General features: G+C 55.0%; 1 protein-coding gene across 8 annotated transcripts; it reads left to right on the top strand.

Moving 5' to 3' along the window:
• Nucleotides 1-479: 479 nt before the first annotated feature.
• Nucleotides 480-27,904, top strand: FCSK (fucose kinase). Of its 8 annotated transcripts, none has more exons than XM_071084908.1 (25): nucleotides 491-674; nucleotides 4,182-4,244; nucleotides 9,572-9,675; nucleotides 10,027-10,178; nucleotides 11,489-11,539; nucleotides 13,152-13,277; nucleotides 14,214-14,286; nucleotides 14,707-14,804; nucleotides 15,207-15,287; nucleotides 16,176-16,295; nucleotides 16,478-16,649; nucleotides 17,943-18,055; nucleotides 18,597-18,698; nucleotides 18,808-18,978; nucleotides 20,184-20,248; nucleotides 20,618-20,988; nucleotides 21,731-21,941; nucleotides 22,129-22,295; nucleotides 22,391-22,612; nucleotides 22,987-23,130; nucleotides 23,285-23,404; nucleotides 25,889-26,076; nucleotides 26,168-26,267; nucleotides 26,809-27,032; nucleotides 27,207-27,904. In XM_071084908.1, exons 3-25 carry the CDS (start codon nucleotides 9,594-9,596, stop codon nucleotides 27,306-27,308), a joined length of 3,255 nt encoding a protein of 1,084 aa, XP_070941009.1. In that variant the 5' UTR covers nucleotides 491-674; nucleotides 4,182-4,244; nucleotides 9,572-9,593; the 3' UTR covers nucleotides 27,309-27,904. The 8 variants fall into 8 exon arrangements, with proteins under 8 accessions (XP_070941017.1, XP_070941015.1, XP_070941009.1 ...); XM_071084911.1 differs by lacking the exon at nucleotides 491-674 and adding an exon at nucleotides 684-964; XM_071084910.1 differs by lacking the exon at nucleotides 491-674 and adding an exon at nucleotides 971-1,078.

The raw sequence follows: 27,904 nt of genomic DNA, 5'->3' as shown, positions 1-27,904 counted from the left end.
TTTTCCTTTCACATAGTAACCCAGAGAGAGACACTCAAGAGTATTTCCAGTTTTCATCTATGACAATCAATGCTACCATTCACAACTTTCCCAAAAGCTCCGCAGATCCTCTCCCCACTACGCAGTTGGAAAGTTTCTTCGCAAAGGACCCACGTGATGAAACCAGCGCAAACCCTTCTAACTGCAAATCCAATGGCAGCTGCTTCCGCTTGGGCAAATTGTGATTTTTTTTTTCCCCTTCATCAGTGGATTTCTCTCCCGAGGAAAGCGACAGCTCCTGGTGCCGTCCAGAAGGGGTTAAAAAAAAACAAACAAATAAACAAACCCAAACCAGAAAACAAACAAAAAAGCAACACGTTAACCCGGATCCCTAAGTCCCAGAAAAAGGGCCTGTGTCTTTAAGGCGCATCGGTCCTCTGGGAGTTGTAGTTTCGTGGGTCCTGGAGCGGCCCTCTACCCACCTCCCTTCTGGATCGCAGCCCCGCTGCACTTCAGGAAAGCGCTGCCCCGGCCACCCACGCTGGCCCGTGCGGTGGCTCCGAGAGTGTCTTATGCTGGGCGGGGGCCCGGCCAGGCGGGGCGCGGAGGTGAAACTACATTTCCCAGCGTGCACAGCGAGGGTCGCGCAGCCCCGCGTTAAAGAGCCCGCTCCGCCGAGCGCCGGGCGGCGGCAGGTACGTCAGTCCGCGAGGGTCCCCGCAGGGCCTCTGCGCCCCAGCAGCTCTCCGGTGCACCCTCACTGACTGGGAGCACCGAGTCGAGCCGCGGGCCACCCGGGTCCTGACAGGGAAGAGTCCCCGGGAGCTTTGCGGTGTCCCCGGGAGCCCACAGGGGTTTCTGCGCTCCCGCGTCCCCTTGGCCTGGGTCTTCCACGGAGCCCCGGGACCCGGCTGGTGCGGCGGGACCTGCGGGCGGCTGGGACCGGGAGGGATGCGGACCTCAGAGGATCCTCACCCTGAGGCAGGTGGGACTCTGGATGCCGGCGCTGCTCTGATTTTACTTTGAGGCCGCTTCTCCTGTCTCAGTTTACCCGGCCGGGGCTCCGTATTATGCACGAATCTCAATGATACGCTGTTGGGTAATTTACAACACGATTTTACTCCCATTTAACTTCTTTCGGTCTGTTATTTCAGAAGGCAGCAAATCAGAGTTCTCCGTGAGCTTTTTTTTCCTCTTTAAAGTTATAAAATGTGCAGTCCCTGACCCACCTGTCTTCAAAAGGTTCATATGAAGAGTTCTTAGTACTTTATTCTCTCTCTGGCTCCCCAGCCCTATCCCAGTCTTGGACAGCGTGGGGGTGAGGACACTAAAAATATTTCAACTTGATCTCAGCAGATGAGGCTCTATTGGAAGTGGATAGAGGCCGGGCGCCAAGGCTCATGCCTGTAATCCCAGCTTCTTGGGAGGCTGAGGCAGGAGAATCTCTTGACCTCAGTAGGTGGAGGTTGCAGTGAACCTTAGGGCCTTAGGGCACACTTTCTCAGTACCCCTTGAGATTGTGTAACTCCAGCGAACTATTAATTAAAAACAAAAACAAAACAAAACCCGGGTGAGGTGGCTCACGCCTGTAATCCCAGCACTTTGGGAGGCCGAAGCTGGTAGATCACCTGTGGCCAGGAGTTTGAGACCATCCTGGCCAACATGGTAAAACCCCGTCTCTACTAATAATACGAAAGTTAGCTGGGCGTGTTGGTGCACTTCTGTAATCCCAGCTACTTGGGAGGCTGAGGCAGGAGAATCGTTTGAACCTAGGAGGTGGAGATTGCAGTGAGCCCAGATCATGCCATTGCACTCCAGCCTGGCGACAGAGTGAGAGTCTCTCAAAAAAAACAAAAACAAAAACAAAAACACAAAAAAGCCAGGCCTGGTGGCTCACACCTATAATCCCAACACTTTGGAAGGTCAAAGGCGGGAGGATTACTTGAGTCCGGGAGTTGTAGGTCAGCCTGGGCAACAAAGCGAGACCCTATCTCAACAAAAAATAAAAACTAGCAGGACTCATGCATAGTCCCAGCTACATGGGAGGCTGGGATTGGAGGATCGCTGGAGCCTAGGAGTTTGAGGCTGCAGTGAGCTGTGATCACACCACTGCATTCCACCCTCTGGTGACAGAGCGGGACCCTGTTTCTCAAAAACAAAACAAAACAAAAACCTAGCCTGCCTGTACTATTAAAGGAATGGCAAAAGGCAAAATTACTTTTGCGCCAACCTAATGCCTATGTTTCTGCCTTTTTTTTTTTTTTTTTTTTGAGACGAGTCTCGCTCAGTGGCCCAGGCTGGAGTGCAGGGGCGCGATCTCGGCTCACTGCAAGCTCTGCCTCCCGGGTTCACGCCATTCTCCTGCCTCATCCTCCCAAGTAGCTGGGACTACAGGTGCCTGCCACCATGCCCAGCTAATTTTTTTTACAATTTTAGCAGAGACGGGGTTTCACCGTGTTAGCCAGGATGGTCTCAATCTCCTGACCTCGTGATCCACCCGCCTCGGCCTCCCAAAGTGCTGGGATTACAGGCATGAGCCACGGCGCCAGGCGTTTCTGCTTTTTAAACTACAGTTTTCTTGTCTAGAGCTTCAGTGAGATAAGAGCCAATTCTTAGGACTGATGGGTAGGTCGTATGAAGTGACACTGATGTGCCTTTGCCATAGTGCCTGAAAAAAGCACTCCGTATGTATTTGCTACCTGTATCATTTTACCTTTTGTGTTAATCTCTCAGGGGATGCCTCTCAGCCTTGCTTGATTCCCCAGGCCTTCCCTGATTTTTTTCTTCTTCAGGGCAATCTTTAACTCAGAGAATGTTTGAGAGCTTCCAGTCCTTCCTCCTTCAGGGACAGGTTAAACTCTCCTGCTTCCTTGCCTGGCTGGAAAGATCTATCATTCATTGAGCCACTGGTGTGTGCCACATACTTTACATTGTATTTCATGTTGAAAACAGTCCTGGGAAGTTGATGTCTTTGGCCTTAAATTTCAGATTAGGAAACCGAGGCTTAGAGAGGTTAAGTAACTGCTGGGCGCAGTGGCTCATGCCTATAATCCCAGCACTTTGGGAGGCCGAGGTGGGCGGATCCCAAGATCAGGAGTTCGAGACCAGCCTGGCCAGCATGGTGAAACCCCGTCTCTACTAAAAATACAAAAAATTATCCAGGCATGGTGGTGGGCACCTGTAGTCCCAGTTACTCGGGAGGCTGAGGCAGGAGAATCGCTTGAACCTGGGAGGTGGAGGTTGCAGTGAGCCAAGATCACACCACTGCACTCCAGCCTGGGCGACAGAGCGAGATTCTATCTAAAAAAAAAGAAAGGAAAAAAGGTCAAGTAACTTGCCTAGGAGCCTACAGGAAGAGGTAGAGATGGGGACAAAGACTTTTGGGACTGATACTCAACCCAGGACTGTTCCTCTGCCCCATCATTAGTAAGGGATACCCTCCCCACTCTGGTCATGACCTGTCACCTGCCCATGTCTCTCCAGCACTATGCTGAGATGAAGACTAGGCTGAGGCCTTCTGGGCCATTGGACTCTCTTTGGGGCATTTCTTTCTTTTTTTTTTCTTGAGACAGAGTCACTCTGTTGCCCAGGCTAGAGTGCAGTGGCATGATCTTGGCTAACTTCAGCCTCCGCCTCCTGGGTTCAAGTGATTCTCCTGCCTCAGCCTCCTGGGTAGCTGGGACTACAAGCACACATCACTACACCCAGCTAATTTTTGTACTTTTAACAGAGATGGGGTTTTGCCATGTTGGCCAGGCTGGCCTTGAACCCCTGACCTCAACTGTCCACTTTGGCCTCCTAAAGTGCTGGGATTCCGGATGTGAACCACCACAGCCTGCCATTTCAAGGATTTCTTTCTTGCTGTCTTTTTTTTTTTTTTTTTTCCAGACAGGGTCTGGCTCTGTTACCCAGGGTGGAATGCAGTGGTGCCAGCTTACTGCAATCTCTGCCCCCAGGGCTGAAGCAGTGCTCCTGCCTCAGCCTCCTGAGTAGCTGGGACTATAGCACAGTCACTATGCCCGGCTAATTTCTGTGTGTGTGTGTGTGTGTGTGTGTGTGTGTGTTTGGTAGGGATGGGGTTTTGCCATGTTGCTCAGGCTGGTCTCAAACTCCTGGGCTCAAGCAATCCACCTGCCTTCGCCTCTCAAAGTGCTGGAATTACAGGTGTGAGCCACCGTGCCTGGCCTCTTGCTGTCTTTCAGTGCCTTTGCTTGGAACCAGATAACATTATCAGCATCAGCTGAATAAGAATCCAAAAGACCCAGGTATGTTGCAACTTTGACTATTCCTGGCCTCTGTGAAGTGGAGATAATAGGAGATAATATTTATCTTGCAGGGTCTAAGGGTGTTGTCAGGATACAAAAAATCACAGCACCTTAACTGTGGTCCAGAGTGCTCAGTCCTAGTGGCTTTTCTTTCCTCCTTTCCTTCCTTCCTTCCTTCCTTCTTTCCTTCCTTCCTTCCTTCTTTCCTTCCTTCCCTCCCTCCCTCCCTTCCTTCCTTCCTTCTTTCCTTCCTTCCCTCCCTCCCTCCCTTCTTTCCTTCCTTCCTTCTTCCTTTCCTTTTCCTTTCCTTTCTGAGGCAAAGTCTCACTCTGTCACCCAGGCTGGAGTGCAGTGGAACGATCTCGGCTCACTGCAACCACTGCTTCCTAGGTTCAAGCGATTCTCCTGCCTCAGCCTCCTGAGTAACTGGGATTACAGGTGCCCACCACCGTGCCCGGCTAACTTTTGAATTTTTGGTAGAGATGGGGTTTCACCATGTTGGCCAGGCTGGTCTCAAACTCCTGACCTCAGGTGATCCACCTGCCTCGGCCTCCCAAAGTGCTGGGATTACAGGCATGAGCCACCGTGCCCGGCCTATTAATTTTAATTTAATTTTTTTTAGACAGAATCTCGCTCTGTCACCCAGGCTGGAGTGCAGTGGCATGATCTTGGCTCACTGCAACCTCCACCTCCCGGGTGCAAAAGATGCTCCTGCCTCAGCCTCCTGAGTAACTGGGATTATAGGTACCTGCCACCATGCCTGGCCAATTTTTGTATTTTTAGTAGAGACAGGGTTTACCATGTTGGCCAGGCTGCTCTTGAACTTCTGACTTCAAGTGATCTGCCTGCCTTGGCCTCCCAAAGTGCTGGGATTACAGGCGTAAGCCACTGTGCCTGACCTCCTAGTGGCTATTATTATTAAATCATCCCTCCCTTGTATTTGTTTAGGCTTTGTCATAATTACAATAGATAATACATACTGAGCTCTTTACATATATTTACTCCTTTTGTACTTCAGCTCTACAAAGTAGGTTTATTGTAGTGGTTGAGCAAGTGGACCCTGTAGTAGCCTGGGAAGCATGAATTTAAAAATTAATTAATTTAAAGGCTGAGGCAGGAGGATTGCTTGAGTCCAGGAGTTTGAGACCAGCTTGGGCAACACGGCAAGACCCGATCTCTTAAAAAGAAAACAAATAATGAAAATATTAGCTAGGCATGGTGGCGTCTGCCTATGGTCCCAGCTATACAGGAGGCTGAGGTAGCAGGATTGCTTGGGCCTGGGAGGTTGAGGCTGCAGTGAGCTATGATTGCACCATTACACTCCAGTCTGGGTGACAGACTGAGACCCTGTCTTTAAAAAAAAAAAAAAAAAAAAAGTAAAAAAGGCAATATAAAAAGAGGCTGGGCATGGTGGCTCATGCCTGTAATCCCAGCACTTTGGAAAGCCGAGGCAGGTGGATCACCTGAGGTCAAAAGTTTGAGACCAGCCTGGCCAACATGGTGAAACCCCATCTTTACTAAAAATACAAAAATTAGTCAGGCGTGTTGGCACGTGCCTGTAATCCCAGCTACTCGGGAGGCTGAGGCAGGAGAATTGCTTGAACCCAGGAGGTGGAGATTATAGTGAGCTGAGATTGTACCACTGCAATCCAGCCTGGGGGATACACTAAGATCCAGCTCAAAAAGAAAAAAAGGGAATAAAATGGATACTCTGGAAAAAAGGTTTAGTATCAAACTTGGCTGTGCCACTTGCTAGCTTTGGCAAGTTATTTCATCTCTCTGTGCTTCATTTCTTCGTGTTTTTTTTTTTTTTTTTTGTAGAGTCAAGGTCTCCGTATGTTGCCCAGGCTGATTTCTAACTCTTGGGCTCAAGTGATCCTCCTGACTTGGCCTCTTGGCCTCCCAAAATGCTGGAATTATAGGCATGAGCCACCACACCCAGCAATTTCTTCATCTTTTTTTTTTTTCGAGATAGATTTTTGCTCTTCTTGCTCAGGCTGCCGTGCAATGGTATAGTCTCGGCTCACTGCAACCTCTGTCTCCCAGGTTGAAGTGATTCTCCTGTCTCAGCCTCCCAAGTAGCTGGAATCACAGGCGCCCGCCACCACACCTGGCTAATTTTTGTATTTTTTTTTTTTTTTTTTTTTGAGACGGAGTCTCGCTCTGTCACCCAGGCTGGAGTGCAGTGGCCGGATCTCAGCTCACTGCAAGCTCCGCCTCCCGGGTTCACGCCATTCTCCTGCCTCAGCCTCCCGAGTAGCTGGGACTACAGGCGCCTGCCACCTCGCCCGGCTAAGTTTTTGTATTTTTAGTAGAGACGGGGTTTCACTGTGTTAGCCAGGATGGTCTCGATCTCCTGACCTCGTGATCCGCCCGTCTCGGCCTCCCAAAGTGCTGGGATTACAGGCTTGAGCCACCTCGCCCGGCCTAATTTTTGTATTTTTAGTAGAGATGAAGTTTCGCCGTGTTGGCTAGGCTGGTCTCAAACTCCTGACCTCAGGCAACCCGCCCGCCTCAGTCTCCCAAAGTGCTGGAATTACAGATGTGAGCCACCGCATCCGGCCTCTTTTTTTTTTTTTTTGGAGATGGAATCTCGCTCTGTCACCCAGGCTGGAGTGCAGTGGCGCAATCTTAGCTTACCGCAACCTCTGCCTCCCGGGTTCAAGTGATTATCCTGACTTAGCCTCCCGGGTAGCTGGGACTACAGGCAAGTGCCACCACACCAGGCTAATTTTTGTATTTTTGGTAGAGATGGGGTTTCATCATATTGGCCAGGCTGGTCTGGAACTCCTGACCTCGTGATCTGTGCACTTTGGCCTCCCAAAGTGCTGGGATTACAGGTGTGAGCCACCACGCCCGGGTGGCAGTGCAGTTCTAAGACAGTGCAGTTCTAAGCTGCCTGCCAGAGGAGTCTGGAATCTCACAGGAATAGGTCTGTTTCAGTGTGCCAGCTGTGCTCAGTCATTGGTTTTGAGAAGGTTGGTTGGAAGCGTGGCCTCCATGTAAACAAGGTGGGAGATTCAGATCGTAGCAGCTGGGGGCATCTGTTAGTTAAACTCCCTGTTGCAGCTGACCTGAGGGCTAGAGGTGCCTACAGCCATATGGTGAATTGGTGGCAAAGTTGGAGGGAGAGCTTGGTGGGTGTCCTGGGAGAAGCCTTCACCCTCAAGTGCCTGGCTGGGATTTCTAGCTGGAATGTCCCCTCTGGTTTTCTCTTCTGGGCTGAGTAGGGAATGGAGCAATTTCTGTTACTGACAGAGGCTTTTCCTGAAGGTGTGGGTGTTGCTGAGTGGTAGTGTCCTGTCAGCCTTTTCTCTTCTGGTGGCAGCAGAGCCTGGCACAAGAAGAGCCTGTGGCTGAGCTTCAGGTTTCCTGTCACTTTGGCTGGGATGTGGGCTGACCACCAGATGCGTGCTCAGGGCGCAGCTCAGCCGGTGGTGAGCAGCTTACTTGCGTGGTCTTTTCCCATGCTGAGCTTTGAGGGCTGGAGGGAGGAAGTGGGGGTGCTGCTTTGTGGGACAGCAGTGGGAGCCCTGCCAGAGGTGAATGTGCAGGTACTCCTGGGGACTCATTGGTCTCGGGGAGGCCAGGGGCTCAGGAGTCAGATTGGTTTTCCATCTGGCAGGAGTGCTGGCAGGTTGGGGGAGACAGGGGTAGGGGTGAAGCCAAATCTTTGGCCTTGCTTTGCCCCTACTTGCTGAGAGTGCCCTGGAGGAAGATAGCGGGCGGGTACGGCTGCCTCCCCTGCTGGGATGGATGAGACCCCTGGGAAGGGAGGTCCCCGAGTGCCCACTCCTGCAGCTCTGTGTGCATATGTGCTCCCCACAGCTGCCCCCCTCTCCAGGGAACCCCCATCAGCTTGAGGAGCCTGAGGGGTGGGGTTAGGCATTTGCTCTCAACCTCCTTTCCCCCTTGCTCTGGGTGGCCCCAACTCTTACCCTATCCTGCTGCCCTCCCTTCCTCCTTCCTGGGCACACTCCCTGGGGAAATGGCACCCATCCACATTTTGTAATGTCAGCAGACACGCTGATCGTGTGACCCAGTCATCCGCCTTGGTGTCCACCTAGAGAGATGAAATCTTCTGTTCACACGAACCTGTCTCCAGAGGTTCATAGCAGGACTATTCATATCTGCCAAAAACTGGAGACAGCCCAGATGCTCTTCAGTGGGTAAATGGAGAAACAGATGCGGCCCGTCTGTGCGAGGGAACACTGCTCCTCCGATAAAAGGCTTGGGCCACGGATATGCGCAGTGACTTGGATACGTCTCAGAGGCATCATGTTGGATGAAAGAAGATAATCTCAAAAGATTCTATTCCATTTTATTTGACTCTTTTTTTTGAGGTCTTGCTCTGTCAACCAGGCTGGAGTGCAGTGGAGTGATCATGGCTCACTGCAGCCTTAACCTCCTGGGCTCAAGCAATCCTCCCACTTTGGTCTTCCAAAGTGCTGGGATTATAGACGTGAGCCACTGCACCGGTCCTGGCCTTTATTTTATTTTAGTTAATTAATTAGAGATAGGGTCTTGTTCTGTGACCCAGGCTGGAGTGCAGTGGTACAATCATAGCCCACTGCAGCCATAATCTTCCAGGCTCAAGCAGTCCTCCCACCTTAGCTTCCTGAGTAGCTGGGACTACAGGCACACGCCACCACACCTGGCTAATTTTTGTATTTTTAGTAGAGAAGAGGTTTTGCCATGTTGGCCAGGCTGGTCTCGAACTCCTGACCTCAGGTGATCTGCCCGCCTCAGCCTCCCAAAGTGCTAGGATTGCAGGCATGAGCCTCTGCGCCCGGCCGACATTTTTTTTTTTTCTTTGAGACAGAGTCATGCACTGTTGCCCAGGCTGGAGTGCAGTGGCGCGATCTTGGCTCACTGAAAGCCCCGCCTCCTGGATTCACGTCATTCTCTTGCCTCAGCCTCCTGAGTAGCCGGGACTACAGGCAGTTGCCACCATGCCCAGCCGATTTTTTGTACTTTTAGTAGAGACGGGGGTTTCACCGTGTTAGCCAGGATGGTCTCGATCTCCTGACCTTGTGATCTGCCCGCCTCGGCCTCCCAAAGTGCTGGGATTAGAGGCGTGCGCCACTGCGCCCGGCCCCGGCCGACATTTTTTAAGTCGATGAAACTGTAGCTTTAGAGAGAAGATCAGTGGTTGTCACGGGTTAGGCGGGGAGGAGAGGTTGCATGAGGAAGTTTGTCTGAGTGTAGATAGTGGTGATACCAACACGAATCTATACATGTTAAAATCATAGATCGCATACAAAAATAATTAATTTTAGTTATGACAGTTTAACAAATAGTCATATCTACTCATATTGCCATCTCAGGAAGCCCCTCTGCTTGGCCAGAATGGAGCAGCCAAAGGGAGTTGATTGGACGGTCGTCATCCTGACCTGCCAGTACAAGGACAGTGTCCAGGTCTTTCAGAGAGGTAGGGGACTCCCCCTTCCCACCTTGCCCCTAATGGAGAACCTCCCTCCCCTTCCTGGCTATGTCCCTCCAACACCAGGTGCCAGGCCGACCTGGGTTCAAACCCAGATCGCACTTCTCCCTAGCCATGTGACAGCATACATGGCATGTCATTCCTTGTGTCTCGGTTTTCTCATCTGTAAGATGGGAGTAATAGGACTTCTCTCACTGAGTTGGGTGAAGATCTAATGGCCTTCTATATGGAAAGCTAAGTCAAGGAAGATCAAACACTGATGATCAATAGGCTTGCTCAGGTGCTTTGGGCCAGGGCAGAGAGCTGGGGGTCAGGTTCCAGTGTCTCTTCTGACCCTAGAACTGGAAGTGCGGCAGAAGCGCGAGCAGATCCCTGCTGGGACGCTGTTACTGGCCGTGGAGGACCCAGAGAAGCGTGTGGGCAGCGGAGGAGCCACCCTCAACGCCCTGCTGGTGGCTGCTGAACACCTGAGTGCCCGGGCAGGCTTCACTGTGAGTGCTCACCAGGGCCACCTCCCTGGTCCGTGTCCCTGCTGGAACCAGGTCATTTCTGAGATCCCCAGCTCCTCTGGCTCCACTGCCCTGGCTAATTCAGCATTGGCTTCCGCACTGGCCTCAGTTTTTGTTTCTGTAAATTGGGTGGACTCATCTTTGCCTTGTCGTCCAAGTGAGGGCAGAAGGCAGGGCCAGCTTTTGCAGTGTTTTTAGAGAGTTGGAGCCAATATCTCAGAGTGAGGCTTTCTGGCTTCTCTTGAAACATTCAAAGGTCTTGCTAGGCTGGGCTGTCATCCCCACATGGCAACTAACTGTTCACTGGAATTGAGATGTGACTGTCTGCTTTGGGCAGAGCATGTGAGTCAGCATCCCACTGGTCCCGTGTCTCCTGTGCAACCAGCCACTTCACCTGGTCACCTCATCTGCATAGCACCTTTGTGTGCAGAGTGAGGGTAGGCACAGGCTTGGACATGCTCTGCAGAGGGAGATGGCACCAGCAGGGGAGGGGACCACTGTAGTTGCTATGGAGCTGACTCCCCAGAGTCACCCAGCCAGGCCCCAGTTGTTGTCGCCTATAACCTCCCCTTCAAAACAGACATTAGAGGCCGGGTGCGGTGGCTCATGCCTGTAATCCCAGCACTTTGGGAGGCCGAGGTGGGCGGATCACCTGAGGTCAGGAGTTGAAGACTAGCCTGACCAATGTGGTGAAACCCCCTCTCTAATAAAAATAAAAAAATTAGCCGGGCCTGGCTGCTCATGCCTGTAATCCCAGCTACTCGGGAGGCTGAGACAGGAGAATCGCTTGAACCCGGGAGGCAGAGGTTGCAGAGAGCCGAGATCATGCCACTGCATTCCAGCCTGGGCGACAGAGCGAGACTGCATCTCAAAAAAAAAAAAAAAAAAAAAGAGGTAGCCAGGCGTGGCAGTACACACCTGTAGTCCCAGCTAGTTAAGAGGCTGAGGTGGGAGGCTCACTTTAGCCTAAGAGACCGAGGCTACAGTGAGCTGGGATCATACCACTGCACTCCAGACTGGGTGACAGAGTGAGACCCTGTCGAAAAACAGCCAACAACAGCAGCAACAAACCAGGCAGCAAGAAGGTGGCCCAGGTGGAGGGCCCTGGGCTGCCTTATCCAGGAGGGACCAGGGCTACCCCTTGCCTGCCTGTGGCCATTGGTTTGACCTTGCCTTTTGTCCCTTGAGTACCTGAGTAAATTTGTGTTGGGGTCTCTCTCTGGATTGGAGGGTGCCATCCTCCAGGGCCTCTGCCTGAGGCCTCTGTTCACAGGGCTTTCCCACTCCTGCAGGTGGTCACATCCGACGTCCTGCACTCGGCCTGGATCCTCATTCTGCACATGGTAAATGAGCTCTGGGGCGGGGGCCAAGCAGAAGGCCGGAATCCCAGTTCGTGGAGTTGAGCAGGACTTCAGGCATGTTCTGCCACAGTGTGTGTGCAAGGTGAAATCTGGATGATTCTAAATGTCTAAAAACTGAATTGGCTAAATATATACCACGTATTTTCCCAGCAGAATATCAGATTAAAAGGTCCATCTAGGGCCGGGCACGGTGGCTCACGCCTGTAAATCTCAGCACTTCGGGAGGCCGAGATGGGCGGATCACGAGGTCAGGAGATAGAGACCATCCTGGCTAACACGGTGAAACCCCGTCTCTACTAAAAAATACAAAAAACTAGCCGGGCGAGGTGGCGGGCGCCTGTAGTCCCAGCTACTTGGGAGGCTGAGGCAGGAGAATGGCATGAACCCGGGAGGCGGAGCTTGCAGTGAGCTGAGATCCGGCCACTGCACCCCAACCTGGGTGACAGAGCAAGACTCCGTCTCAAAAAAAAAAAAAAAAAAAAAAAAAAGAAATACAAAAATTAGCCGCCATGGTAATGCACGCCTGTAGTCCCAGCTCCTCAGGAGGCTGAGGTGGGAGGATCACTTGAGCCTGGGAGGTTGAGGCTGCAGTGAGTTATGGTTACACCACTGCACTCCAGCCCGGGTGACCGTCTCAAAAAATAAAAATATAGGCTGGGTGCAGTGTCTCACACATGTAATCCCAGCACTTTGGGAGGCTGAGGCGGGCAGATCACGAGGTCAGGAGTTCGAGACCAGCCTGGGCAGCATGGGGAAACCCTGTCTCTACTAAAAATACAAAAAATTAGCCAGGCATGGTGGTGCATGCCTGTAGTCCCAGCTACTTGGGAGGCTGGGGCAGAAGAATCACTTGAATCCGAGAGGCAGAGGTTGCAGTGAGCTGAGATCACGCCATTGCACTCCAGCCTGGGTGACAGAGTGAGACTCCATCTCAAAAAAAAAAAAAAAAAAAAAAAAAAAAATATATATATATATATATATATATATCCATCTAACTCTATGCATTGACTGGAATCCAGGCTTATCAGCTCTATAACCATGGGGAAGTCACTTAACCCTTTTTAGGCCTCAGTTTCCTCCCAACGTGGATATGAACATTCTGAGACACTACATGTAAACGCTTAAAACAGGGCCTGGTGGCCGGGCACGGTGGCTCATGCCTGTAATCCCAGCAATTTGGGAGGCCAAGGTGGGCAGATCACTTGAGGTCAGGAGTTTGAGACCAGCCTGACTAACATGGTGAAACCCTGTCGCTACTAAAAATACAAAAATTATCCAGATGTGGTAGTACACGCCTGTAGTCCCAGCTACTTGGGAGGCTGAGGTGGGAGAATTGCTTGAACCTGGGAGGTGGAGCTTGCAGTGAGCTGAGATCGCGCCACTACACTCCAGCCTGGGCAACAGAGCAAGACTTCGTCTAAAAAATTTCAGTGCAATGCAATGCAATGCATAATATAAAAATATATTGTAGGAGAAAATATCAAGAGAACATTTTTTATCAGCCCTCCACTGGATGGCTTTCTGCCTGCAAAGCTGATGAGATGGCCTTGGGCTGTCTGCACCGGGGCTTCCTCACCAGTCCCCCCACTCCCAGGGTCGAGATTTCCCCTTTGATGACTGTGGCAGGGCCTTCACCTGCCTCCCTGTGGAGAACCCCGAGGCCCCCGTGGAAGCCTTGGTCTGCAACCTGGACTGCCTGCTGGACATCATGACCTATCGGGTGAGGCTGGGTGGTGACCCCTAGTGCCTTGTCTCAGGTAGAGCCACTTCCCTCCCACTGTTCCCCAGCTATGATCTATGCTGGCTCAGCTGGGGGGCCCCAGGAGGAATGGTTTTGAGGGTGCCTAGTGTTAGTTAAGAGCTTCGGCCGGGCACGGTGGCTCAAGCCTGTAATCCCAGCACTTTGGGAGGCCGAGACGGGCAGATCACGAGGTCAGGAGATGGAGACCATCTTGGCTAACACCGTGAAACCCCATCTCTACTAAAAAAAAATACAAAAAAACTAGCCGGGCGTGGTGGCGGGTGCCTGTAGTCCCAGCTACTCAGGAGGCTGAGGCAGGAGAATGGCGTGAACCCGGGAGGCGGAGCTTGCAGTGAGCTAAGATCTGGCCACTGCACTCCAGTCTGGCCGACAGAGCGAGACTCCGTCTCAAAAAAAAAAAAAAAAAAAAAAAAAAGAGCTTCAAGAAGTTAGTTGTGTCTGGGGGCAGTGCTCATGCCTATAATTTCAGCACTTTCAGAGGCCAGGGTGGGAGGATCACTTGAGGCCAAGAGTTCATGACCAGCCTGGGCAACACAGCAAGACCCCCTCTCTACAAAATAATTTTTAAATAATTACCTGGGCATGGTGGCATGCACTTGTAGTCCCAGCTACTCAAGAGGCTGAGGCAGGAAGATCGCTTGAGCCCAGGAGTTTGAGGCTGCAGTGAGCTACAGTCTCACTACTGCATTCCAGCCTGGGTGACAGAGTGAGACCCTGTCACAGGAACAACAAAAAAGTTAGTCACATGGGAGAAGCTGTAAATCCGGGTCAGCCAGAGGGCGGGGCAGACCAGGTCTTGGAGGACCCTGTTACGTCAACAGCACAGTATCCTTGAGGGCAGGTGAAGCGCTAGGTCAGGCACCAGCTGTGTTCTGTCTCCTTCCCCCGCCGCAGCTGGGCCCGGGCTCCCCGCCAGGCGTGTGGGTCTGCAGTACCGACATGCTGCTGTCTGTTCCTGTAAATCCTGGTGAGCCTGAGACTACCTGGGACCACCTTCCCTCGTCACAGCCACAGCGAGAAGCCAGCTCTGCCTTTCTTTGCCCACCTTGCCTCTGGGCCTGCCCCACTGCCCTGTTAGATGGGAAGCTGGAGGGTGTGGAGAATGAAGCCCGGTGGAGGCAGGGCTTCTCCTGCTGTGCCTCAGTCCGTCTGTCTATAGGATGGACAGAAGCAGCCCTGCCCCTTCTGCCCCACGGGGTTCTGCGGAAGAACTTTGGGAGAGGAGGGCTGTCATTTTCCCAGGGGAATGTCCATTTGGCTTGGAAGCCGTATATCCCTTTTAGAGGCGCCTGGGTGCCCCAGCCCTGGGCTCTTGCTTCCTCCTGGCGGGGGACTCCCTGCCTTGGGTCGAGGCCCCTGGGAGCCTCCTGACTGCCCCACCCCACAGGGATCAGCTGGGACAGCTTCCGGGGAGCCAGAGTGATCGCCCTCCCAGGGAGCTTGGCCTACGCTCGGAATCATGGCGTCTACCTCACTGACCCCCAGGTAGTTCCCCTGGGGGCAGTGGAGCCGACTGGGGCAGCCTTCCCCCTGTCACTGGTCAACCTCTCATCCTGGATTTCTTGGCATGCTCCTGAATCCAAGGAGTTTCCTCCATGGCAGCGGCGCCAGTGCTCCCTCACTCTGGCCAAAATACATTTCACACTGACCGCCTGCCCGGTCTCTGTGCCCGGTCTCTGTGCCCGGGCTTGGGGCTGCGAAGATATTTAAAGCCTGTCCTCCGCCATCGTGGAGTAGAAATCTCAGGCCTCCTGAGAACACCAGCAACTGCCAGCCTTGCATCTTCAGCTTTGCTTTGAAGAACGCCCTTGCTGCTACCTGTGGCTGTGGCCTCCTTCCAGATCCCTTCCTGCTCCCTCCCCTGATTCTGTTTCTGCCTTCATATAGGGCCTCGTTTTGGACATTTACTACCAGGGCACTGAGGCAGAGATTCAGCGGTGTGTCAGGCCTGATGGACGGGTGCCACTGGTATGGCTGCTGGGCCCAGGTTGTGGGGCTTTGGGGACCTTATGGGATGGGAAGGGAGGGTTTGTCTTCCTTCAATTCCTTCTGGAAGCCTCCAGGACAAGCTAGTGCTAGAATCTGAGGATAGGGTAATCTTGAAATTCAGGGTCTTGTCCTGAACCAGAAAGCCTAGAACCAGGTGTGCACGGTGGCTCATGCCTGTAATCCAAGCACTTTAGGAGGCTGAGGTGGGTGGATCAGTTGAGGTCAGAAGTTCGAGACCAGCCTGGGCAACATGGTGAAATCTTGTCTCTACTAAAAATACAACAGTTAGCTGAACATGGTGGCGTGTGCCTGTAATCTCAACTACTTGGGAGGTGGAGGCCCGAGAATCGCTTGAACCCAGGAGGCAGAGGTTGCAGTGAGCGGAGATCGTGCCACTGCACTCCAGCCGGGGTGACAGAGTGAGACTCTGAATCAACCCCCTGTCCGCTGCAAAACAAAACAAAACAAAACAAACCTCAAAAGCTCAAACACAAAAAGGAAGCCTAGAACCAGAATGTGAGCAAGTTAAGGAGTGCAACGGGAGGAGGCCTAGAGCCAGACTCCGGGAATGCTTCCAGCATGAGGGGCAAGGATTGGAGAGGCGGGGAAATCTGGGAGTGGGCCACTGCGAGGGTAGAGAGCTGGGTTTGGGAGGAGGCCTGACAGTTGAGGGGGTCCCAGAAGGTGCCTTGGTGGGAGCTGCCCCAAAGAAGCCTGGAGTCTGGGTGGTGGAGTGGTCAGAAGGCGACACTCCCTGCCTGGTGTGGCACTCAGCTTCACGTGGCCCGTCTGCATGTGCCCTCCCTGACTTGTACCAGGGCCTGGTCCAGGGCTCTCTGTCTCTGATCCTTTTGGGGTCCCTTCCAGGTCTCTGGGGTTGTCTTCTTCTCTGTGGAGACTGCCGAGCGCCTCCTAGCCACCCACGTGAGCCCGCCCCTGGATGCCTGCACCTACCTGGGCTTGGACTCTGGAGCCCGGCCTGTTCAGGTGACTGGGGGAGGGCAGCTGGGGGGGCCTGGCCTGGGGATGAGGCACTGTGTGGCCTCAGGCCAGCCACTTCCCCTCTCTGGGGCAGAGTCTCCACAGACGGGACGGCCCTGGTTTAGCCTCAGAACTTGGGGGCTAAACCCCTGCCACGCCAATATCTGTGCTTCTTCCCCTTCCTGCAGCTGTCTCTGTTTTTTGACATTCTGTACTGCATGGCTGAGAACGTGACCAGGGAGGACTTCCTGGTGGGGAGGCCCCCAGAGTTGGGGCAAGGCGATGCGGATGTAGCAGGTTATCTGCAGAGTGCCCGGGCCCAGCTGTGGAGGGAGCTTCGCGATCAGCCCCTTTCCATGGGTGGGTACTGCCTTTCAGCTCCCTGGGGTGGGGAGACCATGGGAGTGAGGACCCCAAGAATGGAGCTGCTCACTGCATGCGGGGCCAGGCAGCCTAGCACAGGGACTGGGCAGTTCTCCTGTCCTGTGCCAGAGCCCCGCACTGAGCTACCTCCTTCCCCTTCCTGTCTTCCTTTTGTCTCATTCCTAGGCTCTCCCAGCCTGTCCACTTTGTTTGTTTTGTTTTTTGAAACGGAGTCTCTCTCTGTCGCCCCGGCTAGAGTGAGGTGGTGCGATCTCAGCTCACTGCAACCTCCGCCTCCTGGGTTCAAGCGATTCTCCTGCCTTAGCCTCCTGAGTACCTGGGATAATAGCCGTGCATCACCACACCCGGCTAATTTTTGTATTTTTAGTAGAGATGGGGTTTCACCATGTGGGTCAGGCTGGTCTTGAACTCCTGGCCTCAGGTGACCCGCCTGCCTCGGCCTCCCAAAGTGCTGGGTTTACAGGCATGAGCCACCATGCCTGGCCCTAAGCTGTCTACTTACTTTCTTTTTTTGAGACAGAGTATGGCTGTTGCCCAGGCTGGAGTGCAGTGGTGCAATCTTGGCTCACTGCAACCTCTGCCTCCCGGGTTCAAGTGATTCTCCTGCCTCAGCTTCCTGAGTAGTTGGGATTACAGATGCGTGGCACCATGCCTAGCTAATTTTTTTTTTCTTTTGGTTTGAGACAGAGTCTCGCTCTGTTGTTCAGGCTGGAGTGCAGTGGCACGATCTCGGCTCACTGCAAGCTCTGCCTTCCAGGTTCATGCCATTCTCCTGCCTCAGCCTCCCAAGTAACTGGGACTACAGGCGCCTGCCACCACACCTGGCTAATTTTTTTTTTTGTATTTTTAGTAGAGATGGGGTTTCACCATGTTAGCCAGGATGGTCTCGATCTCCTGACCTTGTGATCCGCTTGCCTCGGCCTCCCAAAGTGCTGGGATTACAGGCGTGAGCCACCGTGCCCGGCCATGCCTGGCTAAGTTTTGTATTTTTAGTAGAGACGAGATTTCACCATGTTGGTCAGACTGGTCTCGAACTCCTGACCTCATGATCTGCCTGCCTCGGCCTCCCAAAGTGCTGGGATTACAGGTGTGAGCCACCGTGCCCAGCCAACCTGTCTGCTTTCTAGCTGTGTGGCTTTGGGCAGGTTCCTGACTCAGTTTCCCCTAACAGGCTCATTGCCACACCTGCCCCCATGTGTCTGTGCTGCTGGGAGGCCAGCCTGAGTTGCAGCAGGCATGGGGTTGGGGTCCGTACTTATGTCTTTACAGCCTACGTCTCCAACGGCAGCTACAGCTACATGACCTCCTCAGCCACTGAGTTCCTGCACGGCCTCGCACTCCCTGGGGCTCCTGGGGCCCAGATTGTGCACTCCCAGGTGGAGGTGAGACCTCCCTGCCCCTCTGGTGCCTGCTGGGTGCCTGGGGTCAGGTGGGATGTGGATTCCCAGGAAGACAATAGCCGACCTTGGAACAGATGGCCTGAGTGCAGGTGTTACCCCTGGCTTACGCATGAAGTGCTGGAGGCTCAGAGAGGCTAAGTAACTTGCCTAAGGCCACACAGCCAGTAAGTGACCAAGTCAGGATTCTGCATGGAGCTTACCTGATTGAGAAGCTAAAGAAGACCTTTCTTTGGGGTCTGCCTGGGGTGACAGTGGTGGGCCTGGGTCAGTGCTGTGCTGCTGAGAAAGGGGACAGGTAGGGTTCAGAGGTGGCCCCCAGGGTGGCGGGGTTGGGCGTAGCTGGACAGGTGGGATGGAAATAGGCCTCAGGCTGGGGCCCAGGCAGGTCCAGAGAGGAGTCTAGGGGGCTGCAGGGCAGGGGAGCAGTAGGCCTGGACGCTTCGCCCCCAGATGCTTGGCTTGGGAGGAGAGTTGAGGCAGCCCTGGCCCTCGACCCTCATGCTCTTCCTACCCGGCTGCACAGGAGCAGCAGCTCCTGGCGGCTGGGAGCTCTGTGGTCAGTTGCCTGCTGGAGGGCCCTGTCCGGCTGGGTCCCGGGAGTGTCCTGCAGCACTGCCATCTGCGGGTGAGGTCTGAGCGCGTGGGCATATTGGGGCAAGGGTGCTGGCGTCCCGTGTGTGTTGGGGGGTGCTGGGTGCCTGCCCACCCAGGATGTCTGCCCTGTCCCCCGCCAGGGCCCTATTCACATAGGCGCTGGCTGCATGGTGAGTGGCCTGGACATAGCCCACTCCGAGGCTCTGCATGGCTGGGAGCTGCATGACCTTGTCCTGCAGGGACACCGTACGCGGCTACACGGCTCCCCGGGCCACGCCTTCACCCTTGTTGGCCGTCTGGACAGCTGGGAGGTAGGCAGTCGCCCTGCATTCCCTCACCCCCATCTTCAGGCTTTGGGGAGCCCCAAGGAGTCCTGGCCCCCACCCCACGGCGGGGTTCTCTGAGCACTGGTCCGTGGGACAGGCTGTGAGGAGGGTAGGATGTAGGAGGAGAGGATGAGGGAGGAGGTAGGGTGAGGTTAGGCTGTGAGACCAGCAGAGTCTCCACAGGCTTTCTCCCTCCTTGCATCTGCTCAGACAGCTCCGCTGGGTGGGGATTTTGTTTTTGTTTTTTTTTTTTTTGGAGATGGAGTCTTGCTCTATCACCCAGGCTGGAGTGCAGCGGCCCAATCTCAGCTCACTGCAACCCCCGCCTCCCAGGTTCAAGTGATTCTCCTGTCTCAGCCTCCCAAATAGCTGGGACTACCAGCGTGCACCACCACGCCCAGCTTAGTACAGATGGGGTTTCGTCATGTTGGCCAGGCCGGTTGGGTGGATTTTTTTTTTTTTTTGAGACAGAGTCTCACTCTGTCACCCAGGCTGGAGTGCAATGGCGCGATCTCGGCTCACTGCAAGCTCCGCCTCCCGGGTTCACGCCATTCTCCTGCCTCAGCCTCCTGTGTAGCTGGGACTACAGGCGCCCGCTACCACGCCCAGCTAATTTTTAAATATTTTTTAGTAGAGACGGGGTTTCACCGTGTTAGCCAGCATGGTCTCAATCTCCTGACCTCGTGATCTGCCCACCTTGGCCTCCCAAAGTGCTGGGATTATAGGCGTGAGCCACCGCGCCCGGCTGGGTGGAGATTTTTATCCCCCTTTGGCAGGCTAGAGACTGAGGTTCAGAGAGGGAGGTAACCCGCCTTGGGCTGCAGCCAGTTGTGGTGGGTTGGGCCTGGAACCCAGGGTTCTGCTCCAGATTTCAGGCACCTCAGCAGGAGTGTTGGAGCTGCAGGGCTGAAAGCAATTTCAGAAATTGCTCCATGGCTGGGTGTAGTGGCTCACGCCTGTAATCCCAACACTCTGGGAGGCTGAGATGGGAGGATCTCTTGAGTCCAGGAGTTCATACCTGCAGTGAGCTGATTGCACCACTGCGCTCCAGCCTGGGTGGGTCAAGTACGTGCTTTGTCTGTCTTTCTGCCCTCACATGAGCACTTAAGCAGCTCCTGGCCCCCTGGCCTAGTGTCTCTAACCCTTTCCTGTGGCCCCTGCAGCCCTGACTGCTTCCTCCTCTCCCCCAGAGACAGGGGGCAGGCACATATCTCAACGTACCCTGGAGTGAATTCTTCAAGAGGACAGGTGTTCGGTAAGGTGGACACCGCTAGAGTCTCGGTGACCTGGGCAGCTGGGGTGACTGCTGCTTTTCGAGATGTGTCTCTCCCCTGCCCCAGAGCAGCACGGGCCCTGCTACCATCCAGGGGCCTGGGTGGTTTTGAGATTCTCTCCAGTACTTTCCCCTGGGCAGCTCCCAGTCTCTGGCTGTGCTGACTTTGGCATTCTTGTTCAGCGGTCTGGGAAAGGATGCCAGGCAGCCTGGCCCCAGACCTGAATTGCCCACTTGTGCTACCTCGGAGGAGACTGTCCTGTCCCCATGAACTGACAGGTGGCTCAGGGCTTGGGGAGGAGACTGGAGCTTTTGCTTCCCTCCTGGGAATGTGCCTTCTCCCCACATCAGAGCCTGGGACTTGTGGGACCCTGACACGCCGCCAGCAGAGTGCTGCCTTCCCAGCGCCCGCCTCTTTCCTGTGCTCCACCCTTCGAGGGACCTGGGACCCCAGGACCTGCTGTGGATGCTGGACCGCCAGGAGGATGGGGGCAAGGCCCTGCGAGCCTGGCGAGCCTCCTGGCGTCTGTCCTGGGAGCAGCTGCAGCCATGCCTGGATCGGGCTGCCACGCTGGCCTCTCGCCGGGACCTGTTCTTCCGCCAGGCTCTGCATAAAGCGCGGCATGTGCTGGAGGCCCGGCAGGACCTCAGCCTGCGCCCGCTGATCTGGGCTGCTGTCCGCGAGGGCTGCCCCGGGCCCCTGTTGGCCACGTTGGACCAGGGTGAGTGTGCGGGCTGGTAGTGCTGCAGAGTCAGGCCAGGGGCACCTGCCCTCCCTGTCCTCTGGGCCATCCCCCGAGGGGACTAGGGGGCCATGAGGTGCTCAAGCTGGGAAGGGGCACGCTGGAGTTTACTTTTAGGATTCTGGAAAGCCTCATCCTTGTCAGTGGGGTTTGGTCAGAGGTTGAGGCCTGGCAGCTGAGCTCTAGGTCCTAGGCACATCGGCAAACCCTGCATGTTCTGTACCGGGTGCCGGGATGTGGGTGCAGAGTGTGGGGAGGGGACAGGGCCCCCAAGGGACATGGTCAGTTCTGCGTGAGGTCCCAGGCACACTGCTGGGGGCTCACAGCCTTAGCCTCCTAGGCCGTACCTCGTGGAAGGTCCCAGGGATCATGGACATGATTGGTATTGAAGCTACTCACCCAGAGCCACACGGCTAGCTGGTGGTGAGGCTGAGACCTGAGCCCAGGTGGTTTGAGCCCAGAGCCTGAGCTCTTCACCACTATGGGAGTCCTGGGTGAGGCTGAAGAGACACCTATGGGCTGGGACTCTGAGACTGGCAAGACGAGAGGATCTCTGCCAGGCAGAGAGGAGGGGTGCAGTTACAGTCAAAGATACATTGTGGGCAAAAGCCAGGAGGTGTGAGGGGTCTGGCGCATTTGGGGACTGTTGAGTAGCCTCTCAGGGCAGAGGATTTTGAAGACAGGCCTCTTCCCCTGCCACCCCCAATTCCTGGTCCCTCAGTTGCAGCTGGGGCAGAAGATCCTGGCGTGGCAGCGCGGGCACTGGCCTGTGTGGCGGACGTCCTGGGCTGCATGGCAGAGGGCCGTGGGGGCTTGCGGAGCGGGCCAGCTGCCAACCCTGAGTGGATGCGGCCCTTCTCATACCTGGAGTGTGGAGACCTGGCAGCGGGCGTGGAGGCGCTTGCCCAGGAGAGGGACAAGTGGCTAAGCAGGTGGGTACTAACGGAGGTCAGATCCCTTGGATATGCCCCTGGCTATCTGGGAAGTGGCCCCTGATGGACGAAGCCCAGAGAGAGGTGGGGCACCGTTGGGTACCCCAGGACAGTCAGGTCCCCAAAGCCAGGCAATCGGCCTCCAGCTTGGGCTGCATGCCGCCATCCCTCCCTCTTCTTTTGGCAGGCCAGCCTTGCTGGTGCGAGCGGCCCGCCACTATGAGGGGGCTGGGCAGATCCTGATCCGCCAGGCTGTGATGTCAGCCCAGCACTTTGTCTCCACGGAGCCGGTGGAGCTGCCGGGACCTGGGCAGTGGGTGGTGGCTGAGTGCCCAGCCCGTGTGGATTTCTCTGGTGAGCCCCTTGTGGCAGGTGGGGGTGAGGGTACCTGCCCCAGAGCCAGGCTGGCAGCTTCTGTGACCAACTTGACTCTTGCCACGCTGCCGTAGGGGGCTGGAGTGACACGCCACCCCTTGCCTATGAGCTTGGTGGGGCTGTGCTGGGCCTGGCTGTGCGAGTGGATGGCCGCCGGCCCATTGGAGCCAGGGCACGCCGCATCCCGGAGCCTGAGCTGTGGCTGGCGGTGGGGCCTCGGCAGGATGAGATGACTGTGAAGATAGTGTGCCGGTGCCTGGCTGACCTGCGGGACTACTGCCAGCCCCATGCCCCAGGTCAGGCACCCTGAGACCTCTGCAGGTGGGGCTGGCACACATGGCCAGCTAGGGGTGGGGGGCAGAAGCTAGAGACTGCAAGCCACTGGGGTCTGGCCTGAGGAGCCAGCCAGTCTGGCTGAGGAGCCTGAAGGGAAGGAAGGGGCTGGGAGTCAACCTGCATAGGCACCTACAGACACAGGAAGTAGAGATGACATGTGTCCCTGTCTGGGAGTCCAGAGGCCCTTTTATGGCTTGGGGGTGGGGCCAGTACTGCTGCTGGACTTTTGTCCCACCGGATGAGTCCCGCACTGGCTGGGAAGTCATGAGGGTGGGTGGGTGTCTGTGTCTGCCCTTGGAGACCACATTCCTTCCTCATGCCTGTCCCTCTGCAGGGGCCCTGCTGAAGGCGGCCTTCATCTGCGCGGGGATCGTGCATGTCCACTCGGAACTCCAGCTGAATGAGCAGCTGCTCCGCACCTTCGGGGGTGGCTTTGAGCTGCACACCTGGTCTGAGCTGCCCCACGGCTCTGGCCTGGGTAAGCGGGCCCTGCCACCTGCTACCCACTGACTGTCACAGCCCTCCAACCTTGCCTGTGATCCCTGTCCCTGGCCTCTGCCCTTAGAGGGAGTCAGGCAGGCCTGGGCAGGGCAGAGGTGTTTCATGCCTGCTCTCTCCTCTCTGCCCTGCAGGCACCAGCAGCATCTTGGCAGGCACTGCCCTGGCTGCCTTGCAGCGAGCCGCAGGCCGGGTGGTGGGCACGGAAGCCCTGATCCATGCAGTGCTGCACCTGGAGCAGGTGCTCACCACTGGTATGTGACTGCCCTGGAGTTGGGGGAGGTCACTGACACTTTCCCAAGGGCCTGCCGGGGGAGTGGATTTGCATGTGATTGGCCAACAGCCACGTGACTGTGCTGCTGTTGAAAATACTTTCCTTCTAGTCACTTTGACCTTCTCTGGTCACTTTCAACTTGAAATGTTCTACCTCCCAACGAGCTGTTTCATGAGCATCTACTGAGTGCCTGTGCTGTGCCTTTCTTTTCTTTCTTTTTTGAGATGGAGTCTTGCTCTGTCGCCCAGGCTGGAGTGCAGTGGTGTGATCTTGGCTCACTGCAAGCTCCGCCTCCCAGGTTCACACCATTCTCCTGCTTCAGCCTCCCGAGTAGCTGGGACTACAGGCACCCGCCACCACACCCAGCTAAGTTTTTGTATTGTTAGTAGAGATGGGGTTTCACCATTAGCCAGGATGGTCTCGATCTCCTGACCTAGTGATTCGCACGCCTCGGCCTCCCAAAATGCTGGGATTACAGGCGTGAGCCACCGCACTGGGTCTGTGCTGTGCCTTTTATGCTTGTTGGAACCAGGTGCTATGCTTCGTGACTGTGCCTATCCAGGGCTGTGCTCAGGTAGGGCTGGGCAGAGCTGGTTTGGACCTTCTGCCTGCCCTTCTGGCATCATGCCCTTACTTGAGATGCGATCACCTGTGCCCCCGCCCCCACCCCCTGGCCATATGGTAGGGCAGCAAGAGCCCAACAATGACTATGATCTAATGAATGTCACCAGCGCCAGGCTTCTCACTCCTCTTGGCCACCGAGCCCCCTGGAACCCATGGTCAGTGTAGAGCAGCCACAGGCTTGTCTGGTTTCAGGTCCACCTCAGGGTGTCAGGCCCCATCTCCAGCACACCCCTGGAAGGAAACTGCTGCAAAGGCCTACTGAAGCCTGATTGTGGTGTTTCTGTAGCTCAAGCCTCTCATTTCACTGTAGTGACTCATATCCCATAATCGGTAGTCATTAGCAAAAGGTGCAGATGGGGAAGCCTTTCCAGCTTTCTTTTGAGGTGCGCCATTCAAGTTCTACATTGGCCAACGGATGACTATTTGTTGAGAACCCACTCTGTGGGGCCCCGGGGATAAAATGAGCAAAAATGGGGTCCCTGCCCTCAAAAGTCCTGTGGTCTCCTGGAGACAGACATTAATCAATAACCACTCAGGTGCATGTGTATTACAAACTGTGCCAAGTGCTCTGAAGCAGAGGGGCACAGTTAAGTCTTGACGTTTCAAGACTTAGCCACTTTGCAGCCACCAGGTTTTGGCTGCAAAGTTCCAGATGGCTCCTGTCTTTTGCATTTCGTACTCTAAACCCTTGCAGGCCCTTCCCTAAATATCAAGGGTCTGTCCCAGAAGCAACTCAAGTTTTGTTATTTTTAATTTTTTTTTTATTTTTGAGATGGAGTCTAGCTCTGTCACCCAGATTGGAGTGCAGTGGCACAATCTCGGCTCACTGTAACCTCTACCTCCTGGGTTCAAGCGATTCTCCTGCCTCAGCCTCCCGAGTAGCAGGTATTACAGGCGCCCGCCACCATGCCCAGCTAATTTTTTGTATTTTTAGTAGAGATGGGGTTTCACTGTGTTGGCCAGTCTGGTCTTGAACTCCTGACCTCGTGATCCGCCCGCCTTGGCCTCCCAAAGTGCTGGGATTACAAGCATGAGCCACCAAGCCTGGACTAGTTTTGTTATTTTTATGCAGCTAGAAGGAGGAAAATGATACATACCTTTCATTACTGAAGCTGGAAAGATGTGTAAGTTAGATAGGATAAAAATAGATCCTGATGAGCTTCCTTCCAACATAAACCACCTTTCAGAAGATGGTGCAGGGAGACTCAGGCTATAGGGAAGGTATCTGTCAGCCTCTCCTCTGACTAAAACTCCCCTAGGAGGGGCAGAGGTTAGTATAAAATATGTATTTTTTGAGCCAGAGTCTCCCACTGTTACCCAGGCTGGAGTGCAGCGGTGACATGTCAGCTCACTGCAACCTCTGCCTCAGCCTCCCCAGAAGCTGGGATTACAGGGCACGTACCATCATGCCTGGCTAATTTTTGTATTTTTGGTAGAGATGGGGTTTCACCATGTTGGCCAGGCTGGTCTCAAACTCCTGACCTCAAGTGATCTGCCCGCCTTAGCCTCCCACAGTGCTGTGATTACAGGTGTGCGTCACCATGCCCGGCCATAGTGTAAAATCTTTATCCTTCAATGTGGTTTATCCCAATTCCAATTACACATTAGGTCTAAAACAAAACTCAGGCCTCGGGAATTCCAAGCTTTGCCCTGGAGTGAAGCCCATTCCCTTGCTGGGATTGTCCTGGGGACAGAAGCTGCGTAGCTCACTGTCCTGTGGAGTTGAGGGAAGCTATCTTTCCATACTGCTCCCAGCAAGGGGTGCAGGGCCGGGAGCCTAGACTGGGAGAATGAAGCTGGGCCAGACAGACTCCAACAGTGACAGGCCCTGGGCTCACAGGAGGTGGCTGGCAGGACCAAGTGGGTGGCCTAATGCCTGGCATCAAGGTGGGGCGCTCCCGGGCTCAGCTGCCGCTGAAGGTGGAGGTAGAAGAGGTCACGGTGCCTGAGGGCTTTGTCCAGAAGCTCAATGACCACCTGCTCTTGGTGTACACTGGCAAGACCCGCCTGGCTCGGAATCTGCTGCAGGTGAGCTCCGGCCCCAGCATGAGGGAGGCAGGCAGGGGGCCTGCTGGCTGGGCCTGGGTCCTCACCACCCCTTCTCCTGCCCCGTCCACAGGATGTGCTGAGGAGCTGGTACGCCCGACTGCCTGCTGTGGTGCAGAATGCCCACAGCCTAGTGCAGCAAACTGAGGAGTGTGCTGAAGCCTTCCGCCAAGGTGAGGGGCTTCTTCCGGGGCGGGGGGGTCAGGGCACCAGGAGCGAGTATCCTGCCACTTGTCGGTTTGAGGCCAGGGTCATCTGCAGGCTTGGTACAAGCTCCAGATATTAGGCCTCTGGGAACAGAAGCCTATTGTCTGTCCTCTCCAAGGTCTCACATTTAGGGGAAAGTCACATCTGAGGACAAAATTTTCATTATGGGAAAGGCCCTCCAGCCCCACCTAACAGGAAGCAGAAAGGGGAAGGGACTCACCCCATGGCTGAGTTCCAGGGAAGTCTGAGCTGGGCAGGGCCCCAGTGTGTGGCTTCACAGCTCCCTAGATGCCGACTGTGCTGGGTGTGGTGTTGGTTGCTTCCTGCACATTGGTCCTCAGGTGGTCCTGGGAAGTGGGCTTGTTACTTCCAGCTCCAGCCAGCACTGGAATCTGGCTTCTTTACCATGACACTGGCTCAGCAGCACGTCCTGGCACTTCATGCAATCTCCAGACGGGTGCTGAGTATCTTGGCCCAGGCACATCACTCCCCTCTGCCCCACCTCAGGAAGCCTGCCTCTGCTGGGCCAGTGCCTGACCTCATACTGGGAGCAGAAGAAGCTCATGGCTCCAGGCTGTGAGCCCCTGGCTGTGCGGCGTATGATGGATGTCCTGGCCCCCCACGTGCATGGCCAGAGCCTGGCTGGGGCAGGCGGTGGAGGCTTTCTCTATCTGTTGACCAAGGAGCCACAGCAAAAGGAGGCCTTGGAGGCGGTGCTGGCCAAGACCGAGGTACTGATGGGGCTGGGGTTGATCAGGAGACCTCTTGGGGCAAGAAACCTCACTGTGGCCCACCAGTTAACCAGGGGCTATATCTGTAAGTCCCCTGGTCCTGCAGGCTCAGTCCAGCCTCCAGAAGGCCTGAGATTTGTCCAAAGCCTTCTAAATACTTCCCGTCCTGTCCAGGGCCTTGGGAATTACAGCATCCACCTGGTTGAAGTGGACACGCAGGGCCTGAGCCTGAAGCTGCTGGGGACCGAGGCCTCAACCTGTTGCCCTTTCCCATGAAGCTGGCTTCTCTCTGCAATAGGAGAAAACCTGGAGCTACAGTGTCCCCCACCTTCCTTGCCCCATGGGAACCTCCACCTCCTACTCCCCACCCACCTCTGCGAATCTGCTTCCAAAGGAAGCTGACCAGAGCAAGACCTGGGCAAGCAGAGAGTGCCTGGGACAGGACTGACCTGGTGGACAGTGGCCTAGGTATAGCCTCTGTTCCTCCTGGACATAAGAAGGTCCCAAGCTTAGTATCCCATGTGGCCTTTACAAATCCTATGACTGGCCTTCTCATTCCACGAGGGCCCTGGAAAGGGTTGACAGCCAGCCTTGGCATATGGCTGGGAGTCCCTTGGCAAGGCCAACTCTGAAGAGGCCCTCCGAGGCATTCCCTGTGGCCTTCCTTAGGGTTGTAGACTTCACGCTTCACCCTCATGGGAGCGTGGGAGTGAGGGTGGCGGTCCCTTGCCAAGTTGGTGGCAGTGACCCAGCCATTCACTGCCATCCCAGGCCTTAACCAGCAAAGCTACGGACCGTGCCAAGTGACCTGGTGCCTGTGGGAAGTGGGTTCTCAGGACTGGCATTCTTGGAATAAAGTCACTCTGTCCTTA

Source organism: Macaca nemestrina, chromosome 18, assembly GCF_043159975.1.
Source record: "Macaca nemestrina isolate mMacNem1 chromosome 18, mMacNem.hap1, whole genome shotgun sequence".
Classification (NCBI taxonomy): domain Eukaryota; kingdom Metazoa; phylum Chordata; class Mammalia; order Primates; family Cercopithecidae; genus Macaca; species Macaca nemestrina.
Note: the sequence above shows the minus strand (reverse complement) of the source record. Positions and strands in the feature narration are given on the sequence as shown.

Bases quoted from the DNA above. Each gene is read 5' to 3' on its own strand.
- FCSK (XM_071084914.1), top strand. From the start codon at position 9,594: ATGGAGCAGCCAAAGGGAGTTGATTGGACGGTCGTCATCCTGACCTGC. The intron at 10,179-11,488 runs GTGAGTGCTCAC...CCACTCCTGCAG, and splicing joins GTGCCCGGGCAGGCTTCACT to GTGGTCACATCCGACGTCCT. The intron at 13,278-14,213 runs GTGAGGCTGGGT...CCCCCGCCGCAG, and splicing joins TGGACATCATGACCTATCGG to CTGGGCCCGGGCTCCCCGCC.